This window comes from Schistocerca serialis, chromosome 1 (genome assembly GCF_023864345.2).
Source record: "Schistocerca serialis cubense isolate TAMUIC-IGC-003099 chromosome 1, iqSchSeri2.2, whole genome shotgun sequence".
Taxonomy (NCBI): domain Eukaryota; kingdom Metazoa; phylum Arthropoda; class Insecta; order Orthoptera; family Acrididae; genus Schistocerca; species Schistocerca serialis.
In genome coordinates, this window is record NC_064638.1 from 237,674,245 (window position 1) to 237,688,861 (window position 14,617).

The following is a 14,617-nucleotide window of genomic DNA, read 5'->3' on the forward strand; positions in this document are numbered from 1 at the left end:
CGTGTCTGGCGACATCGCGGTGAACGCACATTAGAAGCGTGTATTCGTCATCGCCATACTGGCGTGATGGTATGGGGTGCCATTGGTTACACATTTCGGTCACCTCTTGTTCGCATTGACAGCGCTTCTGAACAGTGGACGTTCCATTTCAGATGTGTTACGACCTGTGGCTCTACCGTTCATTCTACCTCTGGAAACCCTATTTTCAGCAAGATGATGCACGACCGCATGTTGCAGGTCCTGTACGGGCCTTTCTGGATGCAGAAAATGTTCGACTGGTGCCCTGGCCAGCACATTCTCCAGATCTCTCACCAATTGAAAATGTCTGGTCAATGGTGGCTTGTCACAATATGCCAGTCACTACTCTTGATGAACTGTGGTATCGTGTTGAAGCTGCATGGGCAGCTGCACCTGTACACGCCATCCAAGCTGTATTTGACTCAATGCGCAGCCGTATCAAGGCCGTTATTACGGCCAGAGTTGGTTGTTCTGGATACTGATTTCTCAGGATCTATGCACCCAAATTGCGTGAAAATGTAATCTCATGTCAGTTCTAGTATAATACATTTGTGCAAAGAATACCCGTTTCTCATCCTCATTTCTTCTTGGTGTAGCAATTTTAATGGCCAGTAGTGTACCTACTGCGAGTCAACGTTAGTACTATGGGCTAGTAATTCTGCGGAATACTCCTATTTCCTATTTTTCTTTAGGTATGGATCTTTCTTTGAGCGAGCTGTTGTATGTAATCGTTAAATATGAAGCTATTGTGTCAGCATACTCTGAAAGGAAACTGACTGCTATATAATATGGATCCTTATTTAGTGATTTCAGCTGCTTTGCTACACCGTGGATATCTACTTCTATGTTTCTCATCTTGGCAGTTGTTGTTGATTGGAATTCAGGAATATTTACATCACCTTCTTTGGTGAAGGAGTTTCGGAAAACGGTATTTAATAACTCTACTTTAGTGGCACTGTCATCAATGACTGCACCGTTGTTATCGCGCGGTGAAGGTATTGATTACATCTTTCCACTGGTATGCTTTATGTATGACCAAAATCTCTTTTGGTTTCCTTCGAGGTTCCTAGGCAGAGTTTCGTTGTGGAAATTATTGAACTCATCTCGTATGCATTCCACATGCATAAGCGTGTCACCACCCGGCAATAAACTTCAACCAAACGATAACGGATTTCACGAAATAATATTTTTCGGTGAGATAGAAATATAGGTCCGCCCCGGTAGCTGAGTGGTCATCTTGACAGACTGTCAATCCTAAGGGCCCGGGTTCGATTCCCGGCTGGGTCGGAAATTTTCTCCGCTCAGGGACTGGGTGTTGTGTTGTCCTAATCATCATCTTTTCATCCCCATCGACACGCAGGTCGCCGAAGTGGCGTCAAATCGAAAGACCTGCACCAGGCGAACGGTCTACCCGACGGGAGGCCCTAGCCACACGACATTTCCATTTTATAGAAATATACAATTGTTTTTGTAGTCGTGCCAGGTGTTCACTGATGAAAACTCTCCACTCCTGGACAAAACAATGTTTCCTATCGAGAAGTTCAGGGCATCGAGGAAATGACGAGGCGACGCCTCGATAGCTGTGTATTTTCCAAGAAGGCCCTTATGGTATCAGTGTCATCCATTATTTTCGGTTTCCACCTTCTAGCTACAAATTCATATTATTAAAAGTTTCAAAGAGGTTTCAAGGTACGCTGTGATGAATATAAAACGGTCGTCAATCAATGAATGATGAAGCTCAGCTATCCCTTTGCTCAAAAGAACCATTTCCACCCCTTATGTCCAATTATACAGCTTATTAAGCCACTGGACTTGTGTATGAAAGAGTGAACATTGGTGTTTATAAGTCAGATCATTGTATTATACTTGGAGAAAAAGAGTATTCACAGCACGAGACCTAATTTGGTGAACTACACTGATAGCCACTTGCAGTGCAGAGCTCAGTTTCTGAGGAAAAATTATAGAAGCTAGGACTTGTCTGTGGATAATACGAGAGTCAACTAAGATTACGATATTTTTCTTTGGCAATACTTAAGAAGCCATTATGTGAATTTAACATGTTTGGTTCTCCGTCGGTGCAGATTCAAATAACTCATTGCCTAGACAATCCGTTATCAACAAAAGATTCATTTACGGCTGAAAATATATCATAACCTTTTGATTTTGTTGTGAAGCTATTTTTAAAAAAAACATTATTTCTTCCATTATTTTCTTCTTCCACAAGTCAGTAATATACTGTTAAGTGATTATTGAGCTAGATCAGTTGAATCGTCACACCGCAGCAAAAAACGGAACCTTTTCAGTCTTTTAGAAAGCTGTTCTTTCACATTCGGGGCCATTTCTTTGATCCAAGGTATCACACCGCTGTTTGGTAGAGGTACCTTACCGTATTTCACTGACTGTCGTCTCCAAAAACAATCCTGGCTGCTTTAAGAATGTAACGTTTGATTAACGTTTCAACAATAGTATGAGGGCTAAAGAAAAAGAAGATAGAAATTTTATACGCCATTTCAATTTTTTTTTCATTTTCATGCTGTAAGGTTCCAGTAGAGTCCAGTTTCATATATGTATGTATATGTATATATATATATATATATATATATATATATATATATATATATATATCGCTGCATAAAAATGTTAAAAATTATTAAGTTTCATATCACTTAAAGAATTTCTTTTTCGAAGGGAAGAACTCTTTTACTTTAATTTTCAATGCCGGGTGAGCTGTTGTTAGATGACGTTCAAGACACACTGGTCGGAATGTGTCGGTGTAGCAGCCATTTTCACTCAGTGTTTTCACATAACTTACATAGTATTTGTTTTTCTTTTTTATAGAGCACAACAGCCATAAAACTGAGTTAAGAATGTAGAGCACGAACTGAAGAATGTGTTGAGTCAGCATCAACTTGATGATGCACGAGGCAAAACTGATGGTGCCAACTCTACAAAAAATGAACTCGCTAACTGTAATGAGGACAAATTTCTGCTTCTACTGAGCTGTCCGTGCCCTCGCCCCAGTAAATCTACCACGCCTTCCCCCCTCCCCCTTACCCCCCGAGGTGTGAGGTGTGGCCCCAGGTTGGGGATCACCGATTCAGTGCAAGAACGTAAGGCCGGCCAGTGTTAATTCCCGCCTCTTTCGTGGTCGTTAAGGTCCTAGCATTTTATTACCTGGCAAGGATGAGAAATGTGCCACCCACTGATTCGTTGCAGGAAAGTGATTTGGGGAAATGCTGAAAAATCCTAAATCTGGATAAAAGACGGAAGTATGAACCCTGGCCTTATAAACAAACATTCACGTAATTTATTTCAAAACTTCAAACAAAAAACGCATAGCATCTGCAATGAATATTCTTATGTAGTTTCAGACAAAAATATACTCCCTTGAGAAATTATTTAACAATAATGACGCGTTTCGCCCTCTTGGGGCGTCATCACATTGAGTAAAAGTGAGCGATCAGGCAAAAAACCCCGTATAGTGTAAAACAGAAATTTCAGCCCGACCTCCAGATTCATACAAAGGTAGAATATTACAAGAAATAGAAGAATTACAGAATAACTGTAGGGGTACCATCTTCTTAGCGGATAGGAATAACTTCTAGAATCACAAGTGTCACAAGACATATTTTCTGAGTTCACGCTTTAACTGTCACTTGTAGTGAACTGTGCAGTGAGTTCCACATAAACTACGCATAGAAGTGACATTAAAACGGAAGTATTGCCCCAGTTTCATTTCTTGTATATAGAATTCTAAAATGAATTGTCATGGAACACTGTGTACTACAATTTCATGCAGGAAATGATGTGTAAAACATAATATTTCGTTTTAAAACAGAATTACTTTACAGATTATGAAAGATCAACAAATCGCTAAAATACTTAGCGAGCTCATGCTTTAAATATCAGTTGTATCAGTTTTTTTGGTACATACTTCATAGAGAGATTGCTTTGTATTGTCAGTTAGATGCCGGACGGAGTGGCCGAGACGTTCTAGGCGCTACAGTCTGGAACAGTGAGACCGCTACAGTCGCAGGTTCGAGTCCTCCCTCGGGCATGGAAGTGTGTGATGTCCTTAGGTTAGGTTTAAGTAGTTCTAAGTTCTAGGGGGCTGATGACCTCAGCAGTTAAGTCCTATAGTGCTCAGAGCCATTTGAACCATTTGTCAATGAAAATATATGGTACTAGGGTTTACGTTGCTTGATTCCTGTCCGAATCTTCACTAATCTGCTAGAGCAATCAAGTCCGTTTATTTATTTATTTATTTGTTGATACAGTGACATCACGATTCCTAAGATAACAGCTTATTTTACAGTAATGTTAGATTTTTTTCATTTACGGATCATTCGGTTTCTGGTTGCTGGTACTAAATATCTATGTTTGTAAAATTCAAGAATTCATAAAAAATTAATTTGTTGGCAGAGAAAATCTAAAGTCTACTCTTAAACTAATACGTGGCATCAGTGCAAATGCAATAACAATACTTACAGCAAATTGTTACTGCTGATGAAATTGTAGTTTTCTGAATACCACGAAGTGAAATGTTGTATTTTAGAAAAATTATGCCTCTGCTGTTTTATCTCATACAAAACATCAACTTCGTTTCTAGTAAAATTACATATTTCTTCCTACTTCTTTCATTAAAATGATTTTCTTTATAGCATAAAAAGCTTTCAACTAACGTAGTGACTTTCTTATGGCCTATAATGACGGTCCAAGGCATATTTCTCTGCCTCCAATGCTGAAGACGTCATGAGAAACCACAACTACACAGAAAGTAGTTAAAATCTCAAACGAGCTCAGGAAGACGGTTTACACATATCCACCGAGCGGTCGGATCGTGACGTCATTAGATCGCTGCTTAAGATCACGGAGTCGGGCCGATGTGTGTCTTGCAGCTTATAATGGGGAAGACTCAGCGCTGTTTGCTTTACTTATCCCTAACACCCACAAATTGTCTAATTTCAACCCTTCTGCTTCCCTTTTAAGTATTTTGAAAGACATTTCCGCCGTTTCGCTGCAGATTTGTGTTCATTTCTTTCACACAATTACGAATTTAGTCTCATAGTCATTCTCAAGTGCTTTTTAAAATCTCAAAAAAAAGTTTGAAGTGCCTAAAAAGGCGCTTCAGAGTAACGAATACCTGGTCTTGCATTGCCAGTCGTCGTATTGAAGGATATGAGAGCAAATCAGAGACACATAATGTGGCTGAAATTTTGAGTAGCGAAGAAACATTACCGAACTGTAATGGATACAAATCTACATCAAACTGTGGAAATTTCGTTCAAAAATTTCTGCATGACTGTGGTCCCCCTAGAGGGAACAATCATTAAAATTTTCTGTTTAAATCGTTTCTGTGCTTATAAATTTCATTGGCCTTTCTCAGTGATTGGATCTTGGTATAACCGTAGTATCGGAGAAACAAATGTTTTGGTTCCTTGGTCGGAGTGAATGAAGTGTTACTGCCGACTTATCCGTGTCGTCGAGGCGGCTGTCTTTGTGTTTCTTAAATCGGATGTTAAAGCCTCTGCCTCTTTCTGTAGTTCCTGTAGTCCTGATGTGGCAAGTGGCGGACATATGCCCATTGCAGTGCTAAAATGGTGGCGTACCTTTCTTGTTCGTTATAAACGTGTCTTCTGAGTACTCTGCTTATGCGACCTGGACGCGGTTAATTTTAAGGTAATTTTCGTCAGTGAAAGGTTGTATTCTGGTATGTGGGACAAGATTCAAGTAGCGAACCATGGAGGTAAATTCTGCAGTATCAATTATGAGGCAGAAGCATAACAGAGTCGCGATAGTTAGCAAGGCAAGAGTGACGTCCATACCATCAGACATGAATCCTATTGCTATTAATAGGTCTGACAGAGCTCTTTTTTTTCGTCAGAGGAGGAAATTATGCGGTTGCAGATTCCAGAATACCAGAGAAAGACGTTGTTGCTAACATCTAGCTGAAATACATCTTGCATGGGTACGTGTAAAGAATGCGGCATTCTGTGCTTGTTTGAGACTGTACATCAGGAGAGGCCAAGACCTCGGCTCGTGGGCCATGCCCGGGTCGTGTGTGCCGGAGTGCTCAGCCCTGTTTCACATATTCCCCCACCGCAACGGCGCGCTGTCTGAGCGCGAGGACAGGGAAGAGTGCAAAACAGCGAACGCGTCGCATTTAAATGGCAGTAAAGGCCTACTGCATATGACTTGGTTTTGTTTTTCACATTTCTAAACACCTTGCAGTACAAACAACACAGCTTATCACTATTAATTAATTACGTTTGGCGCGCGAAAGGCATAATATAATTGCTATCTGGCACAAAGTGTCGGCATATGGACTAACGCAGATAATTACACAGGACGTTGCACTCAACTTGTCACGTAATCATGACTTAATTAGTTTCATAATCGAAAAAAAGTATTTTACAAAAATATGTGGATCTAAATATTACTGACTTTTGCAAGCTCATTATGGAGACTTCGAATTTAAGTGAGAAAGACGTCGTGGACAGTTTTAACGTAAAAAGATTTCTATCAGAAACTGTAATTACCTTGCAGATCAATCAATTACATTTGCACAGGCTTAGGGCGCTTTCTAATGAAACGGCAAACGCTCTCGAAAACAGCACGAGAATAGACCTAAGGTTAAAAGTGTCCTCAAAACTTTTATAAAACTATTGTAATTCTTGTAAGGCCACAATGAATTGCTCAGACATCGAACTTTCTTCGCCGCCAGTGACCTAAGGAAACTGGATTGTCTTAGTCACAATGTGACCCTCTTGAAACGTCTTTTTCTCTTTAAATGTATCCCCATAAAATCAGAAAGAAGTTATCTTGCAGTGTCCTACAATGGGCAATGCGGTTTCAAGTCTACTTAAAACGCAAAGTCTCCAATCCATTCATCCCATTTTCGTTCCTGCACTACTTTTTCTTTCACAATCTCAACACTAGCGAGATTTAAATTGAAAAAGTTCCAGTGGTACCCCTTGACTTAACCAACGCACTTTGCAGTAGTATGTGGAGTCTCCGTACTGTTCGTTCATTTCCATTGGTAACTGTTGCAGCCAACATTGAAATAATGAGTGCGACTTGAGAAATTTTACTATTGCTTCAAGGGCTCCATCCAGAAAATTGAAGACAAATTGCTTCTTGATGTATAGAACAATGAATCCCGTCTGCCGTTCATTGCAATTGAGGAGCGCCGGAACAAATACCGATAAATCCGCATTTGCTGTTAATACAGAAAGTAACAAATAGTGATCTCTAAATGGCTCCACAAGCTATAAAAAGAAGGAGCACACCATAAAACACTTGATGTCGCGTTGCGCTGAAAATTATTTTGTGGCAGCATGTATTATTACTCCCGTATCTCCCCCCTACAGCTCAAACACGAGAATACAACAAAAGTAGTTATAACGGGTTTTGATCCGGCGCTCCTCAATTTCTTGGTCTTCCATTGTCATCTAGAAGTTTACATTATTTCTTCATGGTACTATGTCATTTCGTAGCAAATAAGCAGTACCCGTCGCTTATGCGAATTTACAGTTCCCATCCTTCTGTTATTCACGTTCATTTTAAAGGATTGTGGTGATATATCTCCAGAGTGCCACTTTTTGTGCAGACAGCCACCGCACCTGTTAAAGTCCATCATAGCAAGAAGAAATAGCGAAGAGTAAACGGCGTTGACCGCACGTTTCTGCCGAACTCAGCAAGGTGTGTCGACCGAAAAGTGCCGTACTGCAATGATAATAGACATGTCGCGCTGAGCGGGTATTTCCGAGAAGAGCCGAGTAAGGCCGAGTGAGGGGCCAACCCTTGGCCCGCCCGTGGCCTGCGCACGCTGCAAGCGTGACGTCTGGTACGCTGTGACCGGCCCTGCTGTAAATGCTTTCTGAGTCGTTGCGGTCACTGATGACGTCGCAGCACTGGATGACGCAACATTTAGGCTTGGAAATACGCCTTAGGTCAGGACCTAATGCCCACAAAAAAGAAATAAACAACGCGTAAATTTCCGTCGTGAAAGATTTCATTGCATGACTTCAACAAACATCTCTTTCCACTGAAGATGACGAGCTATAAAAAACATATCCTAAGACTAAAGTGCCATCCATTGGATACCGGTGTTGCACAACAAGCACTGAGTATTCAAATGTAAAGAAGTGCAGCAGTCAGTCGCGAGATCCATCTTTATTGTAAATCTGTATTTCGAATATAACATAGTCATCATCGATGCATTACCAGAAAAGTAATATACGAATCACCATGGCAGAGCGTAAAAATGTGAACTGACACTACTCTTACATGTCAGAAACAGATAGCTACACTTTTGTTTCAGCCATGTAAATGCTAACGTCAATTGTCACGTGTTTATGCCTCGCGGGATTAGCCGAGTGGTCACGGACGCTGCAGCCACGGACTGTGCGGCTGGTCCCAGCGGAGGTGCCAGTCCTCCCTCGGGCACACGTTTGTCCTTAGGATAATTTAGTGAAGTAGTGTGTAAGCCTAGGGACTGATGACCTTAACAATTAAGTCCCGTAAGATTTCACACACATTTGAACATTTTTTTGTCACGTGTTTATGCTCTCAGATGGTTATGCTTATATGACTCTTCTGGTAACGCAACTATGATGACCATGAAATCTGCAATCAAATACGGATTCTGCGACTGACTGCAGCACTTCTTTGCATCTGAAGATAGTAGTTTCGTTTTATGAAAAATAAATTAAATATTTATATTCTCATTTTGTTTATTGTTGTCCTATTTTCCAGAAAAATGAAAGCTATAAAATAATATTCCGTAAAGGAGCAACAAATAACCTCAACAATATCCTAGATTACAGAGAGCAGTGAAAAGCATGATCACCCATTTCAGTAACTAATTTTTAACCGGCCGCGGTGGCCGATTGGTTCTAGGCGCTTCAGTCTGGAACCACGCGACTGCTACGGTCGGAGGTTCGAATGCTGCCTCGGGCATGGATGTGTGTGACATCCTTAGGTTAGTTAGGTTTAAGTGGTTCTATGTTCTAGGGGACTGATGACCTCAGATGTTAAGTCCCATGGTGCTCAGAGCCATAAGTAATTTTTGTCTTCAGTTTTCAAACAGACTGACTGTATTTACATTTCATTATTTTCTATTGAATTACCTTACCATCGGTAGGTGAACAAAACTCTTGGAATTAAAATTAAAACAACTAGTTCCACTCTGCACAAGACAGTGTTTGACAGCCTGGCTTTGAGCACTATGGGACTCAACTGCTGAGGTCATTAGTCCCCTAGAACTTAGAACTACTAAAACCTAACTAAGCTAAGGACATCACAAACATCCATGCCCGAGGCAGGATTCGAACCTGCGACCGTAGCGGTCTTGCGGTTCCAGACTGCAGCGCCTTTAACCGCACGGCCACTTCGGCCGGCTGACAGCCTGTTTTCGCTCCGTACGAAAAGGCAGAAGAACTGTTATATCGAAAGGTGTGGTAATTAATCAGACAGTAAGAAATTCAAAACCTACCCATCAAGTCCCATCTAATAAAATTATTTCTGGAAAATACCACTTCAGCATTGTCTTTGTTGTATGCTTTTAACTCTTTTAATTTAAGTAATATAAAAAAGTATTTAAAAACTCAGAATAGTAAGACATTCGCATGATTTATGTTATCTGTTGTAGGAGGCAAATCTGGTTTCGAGGCGGAGCGGTCCACTCTAACTACAGCGACGGAGTATCGTTAAAACACCCGGCAATGGTGGGCTCAGCTTGTTGGCTCGTGAGTTGGATTGACTGACTGTCCAGTAGTGTAGGACTTGTGGGAAAAAGAACTGCCGGCAGCGCTTGACACACGTAAGCAATGCGGATAATTCCTCTGGATAAGGACATGCAAGTTCTCGTGTGTGTGTACTGTTTGTGAGGGAGTCATACGTAAAACTGTGTAGCCGAAACAATGCAAAGATGCTACTGCAGTGGTGTAATACCCGTTTTGTGTATAACTGTAGGATGAAATAAGAAGTGGACAGAATTCAGCATTACCGGCTAGTGACAACTAAAGTTCGTAAATGTGTTTATACCACGCTTCGCTCTAGGGAACGCAGATAGTGTGCAAAGAGTCGTATACATTGTTTGACGTGAACGGAATCATGCAGCCGGTATAAAGTGTTCGACGTGACAGAATCAGGCAGCCGGGAACAGGAAAAAGAGGAGGGTCGCCATGGAGGATGGAGACATATGGGGGAACGGCGACTTCCTGCAGAACTTGCTGCGGCACGTGGCGAGCGCGCAGGCGGGAAGCGCCGCGCCCGACGCTGGGGGCGGCAACTCCAGCCTGGAGCTGGAGCAGGAGCAGGAGGCGGCGGCCGTGGCGTGGGCGGCGCGGCCGCAGGTGAAGGGCTCCCTGCAGGCGGCGTGGCCGGCGCTGGCGGCGCTGTACGGCCTGCTGGCGGTGGCCGGCGCCGCCCTCAACGTGGCCATGCTGGCCGCTGTGGCGTGCCGCTCGCAGCTGCACGACCGCGGCACGCGCGCACTCTTCGCCAGCCTCGCTGTCGCCAACCTCGCGCAGGCGGCCGCCGTGCTGCCCGCCACCTTCGCCGTGCTCATCCTCAACAACTGGGTCTTCGGCCGCACGCTCTGCTACTGCCTGCCCATGATGCAGGTAGGTCAGCCGCTCACACCTGTTCCAAGCAGGCTAGCCACGCGGGATTAGCCGATCGGTCTGGGCGCTGCAGTGATGGACTGTGCAGCTGGTTCCGGTAGAGGTTCGAGTCCTCCCTCGGGCATGAGTGAGTGTGTTTGTCCTTAGGATAATTTAGGTTAAGTAGTGTGCAAGCCTAGGGACTGATGACCTTAGCAGTTAAGTCCCATAAGATTTCACACACATTTGAACAACATCCAAGCAAGCTGTAAGCCGCGCAGCCGACCGAGTAATCTGGAAATGCGAAACTTTTCGGCAAGATTCACTCACATCTCCTTCAGCAGTCAGAATCTTACCCAGGCTTAGTGTTTTCAGTCATTGTTCAGACTTCTAGAAATTATGGTATTCGAGCAATTTGAAGCTCTCCAGACGTCGCATGCATTGTACTGTTATACACGGTATCCCATTTATTTTTACCAGGAGACCCATGGGAATCTTTCGCACCTTAATAACATTCATAAATGATAGTATTTGGAATAATTATAGACTTTGGGATATTGGTAGTTGTGGGAATAAAGAGAAAACACATTCAAAAATCAATCGAGTGACCTAAAGTAACAAACATGGATTCACGGTACATCCCCGTATATATATATTGCCATGCACATACACTATGTGATCAAAAGTATTCGGACCCAAAAACATACATCTTTCGTATTAAGTGAATTGTGCTGCCACCTACTGCCAGGTACTCCAATCAGCGACCTCAGTAGTCATTAGACATCGTCAGAGAGCAGAACCGGGCTCCCCGTGGAACTCACGGACTTCGAACGTGGTCTGTTGATTGTTTGTCACATGTGTCATACGTCTCTACGCGAGATTTCCACACTCCTAAACATCCCTAGGTCCACTGTTTCACATGTGATAATGAAGTGGAGACGTGAACGGACACGTACAGCACAAAAACGCACTTCTCGACCCTGTGCCATACGTCTGTAAACTCCTAAACATCCATAGGTTCACTGTTTCCCATGTGATAGTGAAGTGGAAACATGAAGGGACACGTAAAGCACAAAAGCGCACAGGCTGACCTCGTCTGTTGACTGACAGAGACCACCGTCAGTTGAAGAGTGTCGTAGTGTGTAACAGACAGATATCTATCCAGACCATCACACAGGAATTCCGAACTCCATCTTGATCCACTGCAAGTACTATGACAGGTAGGCGGGAGATGAGAAAACATGGATTTCATGGTCGAGCGGCTGCTCATGAGCCACATATCACACCGGAAAATGCCAAACGACGCCTCGCTCGGTGTAAGGAGCGTATACATTGGACGATTGAACAGTGAAAGAACGTTGTGAGGAGTGGCGAATAACATTGTGGAGATCCGATGACAGTGAGTGGGTATGGCGAATGTCCGGTGAACGTCACCTGCAAGTCTGTGTATTGGCAACTGTAAAATTCGGAGAAGGTGATGTTATTGTGTGGTCGTGTTTTTCATAGAGGGAGCTTGTACCCCTTGTTGTTTTGCGTGGCACTATAACAGCACAAGCCTACATTGATGTTTTAAGCACCTTCTTGTTTCCCAGTTCATAATGCACGGCTTGTGGCGGAGTGGTTACATCACAATAACATCCCTGTTATGGACTGGCGTGCATAGAGTCCTGACCTGAATCCTACAGATCACCTTTGGGAAGTTTTGGAACACCGACTTCGTGCCAGACTTCACCGACCGACATCGATGCCTTTCATGAGCCGTGGGTGCGATTCCCCAAGAAAACTTCCAGCACCAGATTGAACGTATGCCTGCGAGAGTGGAAGCTGTCATCAAGGCTAAAGGTGGGCCAGGACCTTATTGAATTCCAGCATTACCGATGGAGGGCGCCACGAAGTTGTAAGTCATTTTTAGCCAGGTATCCAGATACCTTTGATCATATAGTGCAATACGGAGCAATATTCTTTACAGAGCACTACAATGTCTCAGTGTAAACTATATTTGACATAATAGTGTAATATTTGTGTCCTTTTTCTTTTTCAATGTCTTGAAGAGATAAAAAAAAAGGTTAGTAGATTTTGTTACCCTTATCCATTAGTGAAGCCACATTTGCTAAATGCGATCCTGCTCTTTGAAGCGTTTCTCCCAGTCTTCGTTATAGCTATAGGGGATGCATTTTTAGTGGTCTTTTTGTCAACTGAAAATGCATGCTTGGATCAGATGGTGTTAAGTTTGTCCATTGTATTACAACAGTTTTCCCTTTATAAATCACCTGAGCACTGTAAAATCATTCACTTTCGTTACAGCTATGCATTCTCCATTGACTACGCCCTGTTTAGCGTTCATGTTTCTTACCAATATGACAATAGTATTTTCTTTATCTCACGGTAACAACGACGGATCTAATGTATGTCAGAAATCTAAAGTATATAACTGGTTGTCATTCCTCTCGTCGTATTGTACGGAGTAACAACTGCAATAAATCTTTTCATTTCGCTCCACAATGTTCTTTACAATTTCTTCATTTATTTTCGTGCTCTTCCTTTTTGGACACAGTATTGATGTGTTGATAAGTTCTTTCACATTTTTGGCATTAATAGAGTTAGTGGGAAATATTGTCGGAACTATGTCATCTTCTTAACTGTAGAATTTGTTTGTAATCTTTACGGTGTCCGGTGAGACTTATTAGATATCAAGTTGTCAGTTACCTAGATGTAGAGTCAAGTACTATGTTCTTGATCATCTGTGCACATATTTCTGGTAATAGGACCATAATGGTGAGCGTTGTACACTGACACGCCAAAGAAACTGTTATAGGCATGCGTACTCAAATACAGAGATGTGTAAACAGGGAGAATACGACACTGCGGTCGCCAACCCCTATAAACTATAACACAACAAGTGTCTGGTGCAGCTGTTAGATCGGTTACTGCTGACAGGATATCAAGATTTAAGTGAGTTAGAACGTGCTGTTGTAGTCGGCACGCGAGCTATGGGGCACATCATCTCCGAGACAGCGATGAAGTGAGGACTTTCCGGTACGCCCATTTAACGAGTGTACCGTGAATATCAATAATTCGGTAAAAAGGCAAATCTTCGACATCGCTGAGGCCGGATAAAGATCCTGCATGAACGGGACCAATGACGACTGAAGAGACTCGTTCAACGTGGCAGAAGTGCAACCCTTTCGTAAATTGTTGCAGGTTTCAATGCTAGGCCATTAACAAGTGACAGCGTACGAACCATTCAACGAAACATCATCGTATGGGGTTTTGGAGCCGAAGGTGCACTCGTGTTCCCTTGATGACTACACGACTCAAAGCTTTACGCTTCGCCTGGGCACATCAACACCAGCTTTGGACTGTTGATGACAAGAAACATGTTGCCTGGTCAGACGAGTCTCGATGCAAATTGTATCGGGTGAACGGACATGTACGGTTATGGAGACAACGTCATGAATCCATGGACCCTGCATGTCAGGGATGGACTGTTCAAGCCGGTGGAGGATCTGTAATGATGTGGGGCACGTGCAGCTGGAGTGATATGGGACCCCTGATACATCTAGATACGACCTGACAGGTGACATGTACGTAAGCATCCTGTGTGATCATCTGCATTTATTCATGTCCATTGTGCATTGCGACGGACCTGGAGAATTACAGCAGGAGACTGCGAGACCCCACACGTCCAAAATTGCTACAGAGTAGCTCCAGGTACACTCTTCCGAGTTTAAACACTTCCGCTAACAAACTCCCCAGAAATGATCATTATTGAGCATATCTGCAGTGCCTTGCAACGTGCTGTTCAGAAAATATTTCCACTCCATCTTACGGATTTACGGGCGGCCCTGCAGCATTCGAGGTGCCAGTTCCCTCCAGCACTACTTCATACTTTAATCGAGTCCAATCCACGTCATCTTGGGGTACCTCTGCGGGTTCGGGGGACCCTACAGGGTATTATCCAGGTGTATCAGTTTCTTTGGCTCTTCACTGTA

At 43.0% G+C, this 14,617-nt stretch overlaps 1 protein-coding gene across 1 annotated transcript in view; it reads left to right on the forward strand.

The window, feature by feature from the left end:
- The first annotated feature begins 10,463 nt into the window (after nt 1-10,463).
- Nucleotides 10,464-14,617, forward strand: part of LOC126461835 (prolactin-releasing peptide receptor-like) — a 580,944-nt gene continuing 576,790 nt past the window's right edge. Inside the window, exon 1 of the mRNA XM_050096030.1 lies at nt 10,464-10,646. Within this exon, the coding sequence (XP_049951987.1) occupies nt 10,464-10,646 (183 nt within the window). The remainder of the gene's footprint in view (nt 10,647-14,617) is intronic.